At 48.0% G+C, this 7,621-nt stretch overlaps 1 protein-coding gene across 2 annotated transcripts in view; it reads right to left on the bottom strand.

Annotated features, from left to right (window-relative positions):
- Nucleotides 1-1,585: 1,585 nt before the first annotated feature.
- LOC111645964 (MAP/microtubule affinity-regulating kinase 3-like) overlaps nucleotides 1,586-7,621 on the bottom strand; it is a 14,250-nt gene continuing 8,214 nt past the window's right edge. The window contains exons 9-18 of one of the 2 annotated variants that reach the window (XM_023395314.2): nucleotides 7,450-7,551; nucleotides 7,029-7,148; nucleotides 6,786-6,885; nucleotides 6,533-6,645; nucleotides 6,314-6,455; nucleotides 6,034-6,230; nucleotides 4,758-4,855; nucleotides 4,370-4,642; nucleotides 3,796-3,840; nucleotides 1,586-3,071 (exon numbers count right to left, since the gene is read on the bottom strand). In XM_023395314.2, coding sequence (XP_023251082.1) covers nucleotides 2,702-3,071; nucleotides 3,796-3,840; nucleotides 4,370-4,642; nucleotides 4,758-4,855; nucleotides 6,034-6,230; nucleotides 6,314-6,455; nucleotides 6,533-6,645; nucleotides 6,786-6,885; nucleotides 7,029-7,148; nucleotides 7,450-7,551 — 1,560 coding nt within the window. In that variant the 3' untranslated portion in view covers nucleotides 1,586-2,701. The remainder of the gene's footprint in view (nucleotides 3,072-3,795; nucleotides 3,841-4,369; nucleotides 4,643-4,757; nucleotides 4,856-6,033; nucleotides 6,231-6,313; nucleotides 6,456-6,532; nucleotides 6,646-6,785; nucleotides 6,886-7,028; nucleotides 7,149-7,449; nucleotides 7,552-7,621) is intronic. The other variant, XM_023395315.2, reaches the window with a different exon arrangement.

Below are 7,621 nucleotides of genomic sequence, written 5' to 3'. Positions count from 1 at the left end.
CCCCCTCACTGTAATCAATCAGAACCCGTCCTGAACCAACAGGACGTTTAGAGCCGCTCAGTTAGACTTCAGTCTTCCAACATGTGAAAGATTTTCTATTTCCTGTCTCCACCTGTTGGACTCATCTAACACCTGAAATATCTAATAAAGTCTCTGTGGCCCCAACTAAATGCTGCGCTCACCTGTCGTCATTCAGCACGCACACACACATGAAGTTAATTATTTATTATGTCACGTTTCAGCAGGAAGAGAAAAGTAATGTATAAAATATAAAGTCATCAGACTGAACTGGTTCAGGTTCTGTGCCTCTGATCCAGTCTCATACTCACTGAGTCTCACAGAGTGTGGCTCCAGACCAAGACCTGAATAACAGCAGACCTCAGATCAGTCACGTGGATCAATCAAACCAGCAGCTGTGAGAACTGACGCCACCTGCTGGTGACTTAGAGTCACTGACATCATCAACTCATCCAATAGAAACTTCCTATAATGAAATAATGTTACAATGTGTTTGACTCGTTGAAACGCAGCTGAGTGTTTAAATGTCACTGAATCTTCATCCACTCATCGATGAGAGGACTCATTAATACACCTGGAGGCTGGACTTACCTGTGTCCCTCAAGGACTGTGACTGTCTGCAGAGCTGAAACCTGATGAATAAATTCAGTCTGTACCTTTTTACTGTCACCACACACACTGATGACGTCACTGCAGGTGGACCTGACACCTGAGTGTGATCCAGACATCAGTCAGCCATATCATGTTCTCATACAATGAACACTGAGTCCAGACTGTGAGGACAGGAGGACGATTTACAGCAGCATACTTCCTGATATCATCAGGTTACACCTCAACACACCTGTACCTGACTGTACTGACACATTCATCTGAACTCAAATCCCCAGATCCCCTAACCCTCCAATCTGTAATTTATATTAACAATGTAACTAAGTTTAAAATGGAGCGCTGCCTCTGTTCGACTCATTTATATTTATTCTTATTAAAATGTGGTTTATTTGTAACAGAAGCTCAGGGCAGAGCTGTTGTTAAATCACGTATTTTTAGCTTCATCTTCAGACTGACGAGCAGCAGCAAATATTATATTTCAGCTCAGATCAAATTTTATCAGGTATGAAAACACTACAGACAGAGGAACAGGTAAATGACCAAAGGGCTGCAGAGATAACACACTGATCGGCCACTCGCCTTAGCAGCTAGGCAGAGCACACGTCTCCTCACGTCTCTGAAAACACCTGAGCAGATTTCCAAACAGATGCTTTTTAGATAAACTGACTTAGTGTTAATAGAGAAAACATGAAAACTTAAGTGATATAATAACAGTCTTTTCAGCTTTGAGTCCGGCTCTGAGTCGCTGCTGTTGTTGCTATTTGGTGTGAAATGCATTCTGGGATACTTAGCTGTCTCATGCATCATGGGTAAGACGGGCGGAGCGAGAACACTTGAGATCTTTGATGTGTACTTGGTCTGTAGCTGATGACGTTTCACAAGAACACAGACAGAGAAACCGTCCCTGACCCCTCTGGGCTTCTGTAGTTTGACAAAAAACTCCATCCACACAGGAAACTGTGCTACTGCAGGTGTTTAATGAGACACAGGTGAACCTGACGTTCAGTTAACAAATAACAACAACAATCAGCCGCCAATCAGCTGTCGTTCAGCTGACGATCAGCCGTCGTTCAGCCGACGATCAGCCGTCGTTCAGCCAACGCTCACATGTACAAAAGAAGAAACAAATCAACATGAAAACAAGGGTGAATCTCTGTCAAACTATTTACATTCACAACACTGACTCACACCAATCTGTCTGGACACACGTGACCCCTTCAGTCTGACACCACCCTCACCTGTTCTCTGGTGGGCGGGTCTAAAACACCTGCAGCTCAGTCATTGCAGAGCCTCTTTCAAAATAAAACAAATGTACATCACAGAACAGTTCCTGTGTCTCACAACAGACTCCAAGTCCCATGATCCTTTGCCACAAGTGCGATGTGGAGCTGCCCCTGCTGTGCTGGGAGCAGGTGAGGGAAACCCCATATGGAAAGGCAGACAGTTTAATGACAGAGAGGCAGTGATGTCATCATCATCAATAATCAATAATCAAACAATATTGATATCGAGCAGCAGTCGAATTTGTGGGTGATGTCAGAGCAGTAACAGCTGAACTGAACCAATCAACATGAAGGTCATGATGATGTCATCTGTGAACCAGGAACAAGGAGGAAGATGTTGAATAACTCACACACACCTGTCTGTGTCTACCTGTCTGTCTCCGCCTGTCTTAGTCTGCCTGTCTTAGTCTACCTGTCTGTCTCCGCCTGTCTTAGTCTACCTGTCTTAGTCTGCCTGTCTTAGTCTACCTGTCTGTCTCAGCCTGTCTGTGTCCACCTGTCTTAGTCTACCTGTCTGTCTCCGCCTGTCTGTGTCCACATGTCTGTGTTCACCTGTCTGTCTCCACCTGTATGTCCACCTGCCTGTGTCCACCTGTCTGCGTCCACCTGTCTGTCTACCCTTCTTAGTCCAACCTCTTTGTCTACCTGTTTCTGTCCACCTGTCTCTGTCCACCTGTCTCTGTCCACCTCTCTTTGTCCACCTGTCTCCGTCTACTCCTCTCTTTCCACCTGTCTGTCCACCTGTTTCTGTCTTCCTGTCCCTTCACCTGTCTGTCCACCTGTCTCTGTCTCTACAGTTTGAGTTCGTTGGCGATCTTGGAGGCGATGTTCTTGAAGGCAATGGACGTTCCTGAAATTCGTTTGAATCTCACTCCGTTGAGCGAGAGGCGGGGCAGTTTGCACACCTCCATCTCCCATTGGACGAGGCTGTCGGCGTGTCCGTCTCCGTGGACGCAGAGCAGAAGGAAGCGCTCGCGCTGCTCGTAGTCACAGTTGTTGGCGTCCAGAACTTTCCTGATCTCCCTCATCATGTCCAGCGGCTCCATGGAAGACGTGGTCTTCATGCTCCAGGTGAACCTCAAAGAGCGGGGCTTCGAGTCCTTCAGGTGAGGGGGCGCAGGGGAACCAGGCTCCTCCTTCTGATCAGCTGATACGTTCCGACTGGGGGGGGGGGGGGGGGGGGGGGGGGGTTGTGTTAACATTCACAATATTTGAACTTTATTTTTTCACACAGCAGCACACAACAAACTAGAATCACCTCCTCTGCCGAGTAATGGCTACAAAGTGTTTTGTGAGGTCACCGTGACCTTGACCTTTGACCTCCAAAATTGAATTAGTTCATCCTTGAGTCGAGACGAATGTTTGTGCCAAATGTGAAGAGGTTCTGTCAAGGTGTTAGTTAGTTTGTTTATTGACCCCAATGGGAATTTATTTTCGACGCATCATCTCACACGTTGAGAAAGTTCCCTCAGCTGTTAGTTTTACTTAGGGCTGCTATGGCTGAGGGTGTCGGACCCTGTTGCACCTCAGGGTGCTGTACCTCCGTCCGGAGGGCAGAACAGTGACGTGGCAGTGGAGTGGGTGGGTGGGGGCTTGTGATATTGCATATGCGAGTGGGCAGACTAATTCATTTGGTAGCGGTGTTGGTGATTGAAGAGACGTGGAGCAGCAGAACAGGCTGAACAATGTTTCTAACAGTGAGAGACATATAGTCCTTTTAGTTTGCTGGTTACTGAGATACTGGAGGAATAACACTAGCATGTGGAGATGGTGTCTGATTGGCTGGGCTGCAGGACCTGTCCACTACTCTCAACCAACCAGAATGAAAAGAATTACAACAACAATCAACACAACAGAGACAGACACAAACACCTGTCTGACTCACCTGGACCCTTCAGGTCTCCCGTTTCTCTCAACCTCTGAAGGCCCTCTGAAGCAAGGACATGAGGACACAAGGACAAGAGGACACAAGGACAAGAGGACACAAGGACATGAGGACACAAGGACATGAGGACACAAGGACAAGAGGACACAAGAGACAAGAGGACACAAGAACAAGAGGACACAAGAACAAGAGGACACAAGGACACAGAGAGGACACAAGGACAAGATGGACACAAGAGGACACAAGGACATGAGGACACAAGGACACAAGAACAAGAGGACACAAGAACAAGAGGACACAAGAACAAGAGGACACAAGAACAAGAGGACACAAGAACAAGAGGACACAAGGACACAAGAACAAGAGGACACAAGGACAAGAGGACACAAGAACAAGAGGACACAAGAACAAGAGGACACAAGAACAAGAGGACACAAGAACAAGAGGACACAAGGACACAAGAACAAGAGGACACATGAACAAGAGGGCACAAGGGAGGAAGTTTCACTGTTAATGAGCAGGTGGAAAAAGGAGCAGGTAAATACACCTCCCATGATGCTTTGTGCTGGCGTACCTTCGTGTGAGTTTGGAGGTGAGTTTGGAGAACAGGTTGGTGGATCCCCTGGCTCGTGATTGGGCGAGGGGTGTGGCGTCATGTGACAGGCTGGGCGAGGCGGGGGGGCCGTTGTAGGTGGCGGTGCGTCTCTCTCTGAGCTGACCTCCATGGAAGGTGCTGCGACTTGCCGTCCCCCGAGGGAAACGTAGCCGGTCGGGAGGGGTCGCTCCACTGCTTATGCTGTGGGTTGAAGCTCCGCCCACAGATCTCTGGGTGGGTGTGGTCGCTGAGCTGAAAGGGAGGGGGGCGAGGAGGAGGGGTTACTGAGTGTCTGTACTTCCTGTCATGGAGTCACGATCAGGGTCAGAGCTGATGTGGTCTCTCATCCCGGTCCTCAGACCAGTACCTGTTCTCTTTGCCATTGTGGACCACAGAGTGACGGTCTGTCGAGTTCCTCTCCATGCAGACGTACGTGTTCCTCCTCGTCATGCTGGATGAGCCGCCCTGAGTCAAACACACGTCATCAACACAGACCAGGTCCAGCCGCAGTCTGATCCAGATCAGGCTTTAAAAGGTTTCAGCCAGGACAGGTGAGAACTGGTCCTCAGCTCTTCAACTACCAGTTAAACATGTTCATTACTGATTCATCTGCAGATTATTTAATCAATCAATGAGCTGATTATTGAACAGGGCTGGGTATTGCCACTGATTTCCTGAATTGATTCGATATTGATCAGTCAGAGATATTAGTTGTTCTTGGATATGAATGAGGTTCTCAGAGAACTGATACCATGAATTGTTCCCCTGATTAAAAACATTCATGTTTACATTATGAATGTCACAGAGCAGTTACATTAATGTTCTTTCTATTTAACACGACCCACAGTTTAGACACATCTCAGGAAATAAGAGATGTAATGTGTTGTTAATGTACCAGCTACACAGCTTCTTCTTCTCATCTCACACAGCTGAGTTGCAGCTACTTTCAAAGGTGATGTAACCACTGTTACCACGGTGATAAGTTCACATTCATTCCTCGACTTGTGTCGAGCAAAAGAAGCCACATTGGAAACATCCATTCAGAAGAGAAGCTGCCGTACAGGCAGACGTCGGGTGAAGCTAACAGGCTAGGCTATATAAAAACATGGCTAAGCTAACAGGCTAGGCTTTGAAAATGTGGCTAAGCTTTATATATTTCAACCTGATTCTGTCAGCTACAGATGTTTTATGTCATCACTCTGACAAAAAAGGGGCGGAGCGTGGTTCTGTACACCTGCACTCACCTGACCAGACCTCGCTGTGACACGTCCACAGGAGAGTAAAGACGTATCAAAAGATTGATCTCAGGTTTTATGAATCGATATCGGATCATTCAAATGATCAATTTTAATGGGAGAATCTATTGATCTCAACCCAGCCCTATTATTGATGAGTTATCTCACCTGAAAACAGAACACAATCACTGATATCAGTTATTGATCATTGTATTGATTTCAGTATGATCATAAACAGGTACATTTACATCCGGTCAACCATCGACTTTAAATAAAGTTTTCTTCAAAGTAACAAACAGTTTATAGGTATGAGTTCTGACTGTGTGGCAGCAATGAATTCTGGGTAAAATTATCTGTCTACAGGTTTCCTGTCACACCTGTTTTCACCTGTCTAGCAGCTTAACTCACAGTGGGCGTGGCCACGGTCTTCCTCCGCTCAGGGATGTCGGCCATGTTGGGGTTGTTGGCGTTTCCCACCAGAGGACTGCCGCCCTCCACAGGACTGGACTTCCTGCTCTGACCTACTGCCTCTTGCTTCACCTCCCCCTCTGCCGCCGCCGCCGCCTGACTCCTCCTAGGGTGAGGAGCCGAGGAGCCGGGACACACTGAGGAGAGGAGAGGGAGTCACTGAGCACACTGCAGTCTGAAACTGATGTGGACTAAACCAGGTGCCGGTCCGGATCTGTACCTTGGTCACTGTACCTCCTCTGTTTGGAGGAGGAGGAGGAGGAGCGCTGGACGAGGAGGTGAGCAGGAGACTGAGCGCTGCTGGAGGGTCGAGGTTTGAGCAGAGAGACGCAGCTGGAGGATGACGAGTCACTCACCTCCACCTGCACACAAATACACATCAGTTACCGCTGCTGTCGCTGTCGTCTGCACACCTGCTGTTACCATGGTGACCTCTGACCTCAGCAGCCCTGCAGCCCAGCAGCAGGTAGGTGGCTGTGATGTCATCATACTTCATCTTGGCGAGCGAGTCGTTGATCTCCTCTCTAGAGTAACCCATCCCCACCATCACGTCTGAAACACAACACACACATCAGGAGGTGCTCCAGGACCAGAACTGGACTCTAACTGGACTGGAACTGGACTCACTGGAACTGGTCTCTAACTGGACTCTAACTGGACTCTAACTGGTGGATTTGACTGTGGGTGTGTACCGATCCTCTTCTGGTCCCTGATGTCCAGTTCCGGCTCGATGAAGGGCTTCAGCTCCTCTTCATCAGAACCGGCGTTGATCCAGCGATCCTTCATGATTTGCTGAAGGGGAAACAACAACACTGACACCAGTTCCACAGGGTCCTGTACTGGTCCTGTACTGTTCAGCACCAGTGGTGATGTGTTTCTGATGTCTGATGATGTATTGATTATGCATTGGTGATGTATTTCTGATGTCTGCTAACCTCCAGAGTTCCCCGTCTCCCCGGGTTCAGCACTAGGAAGCGTTTCAGCAGGTTCTCACAGTCAGTCGACATGTAGAAGGGGATTCGATATTTACCTCTCAGCACTCGCTCTCTGAGCTCCTACACACAGAAACACAGACATCACAGCTGGACCACAAGACACTGTCCCCATCTGTCATTTAAAGGAACAGTACCACTGTTTAGAGTTCAGACTAATAGATGAAGGTGTATTATTTCTGTCTTTAGGGAGCTAGCTTCCAGACTATGCTAAGCTATGCAAGACCTATCGTCAACCTGTCTCTGTCCGTGACCTATAAAGATCAGCTGACTCTGATGAAGACAGAAAACGTTGGACTGTTCCTTTAAATCTCTATCTGCTCGGACAGAATGATCAGAGGCTCCTTCTCTGTCCGTTACTGACCTTGAGGTTTTGTCCATCAAACGGCAGAGATCCACTGACCAGAGTGTAGAGGATCACACCCAGACTCCACACGTCCACCTCTGGACCGTCATACTTCTTACCCTGAAACACACACAACACACTGACTGTGGAGCTGCTGACAACCACAGGTACTGACTGACTGACTGACTGA

This window comes from Seriola lalandi, unplaced genomic scaffold, assembly GCF_002814215.2.
Source record: "Seriola lalandi dorsalis isolate HSWRI2012SDOR001 ecotype SW California unplaced genomic scaffold, Sedor1 jcf7180002054960, whole genome shotgun sequence".
Lineage (NCBI taxonomy): Eukaryota > Metazoa > Chordata > Actinopteri > Carangiformes > Carangidae > Seriola > Seriola lalandi.
The sequence above is the reverse complement of the archived record's forward strand: the minus strand, read 5'-3'. Positions and strand labels throughout refer to the sequence as shown.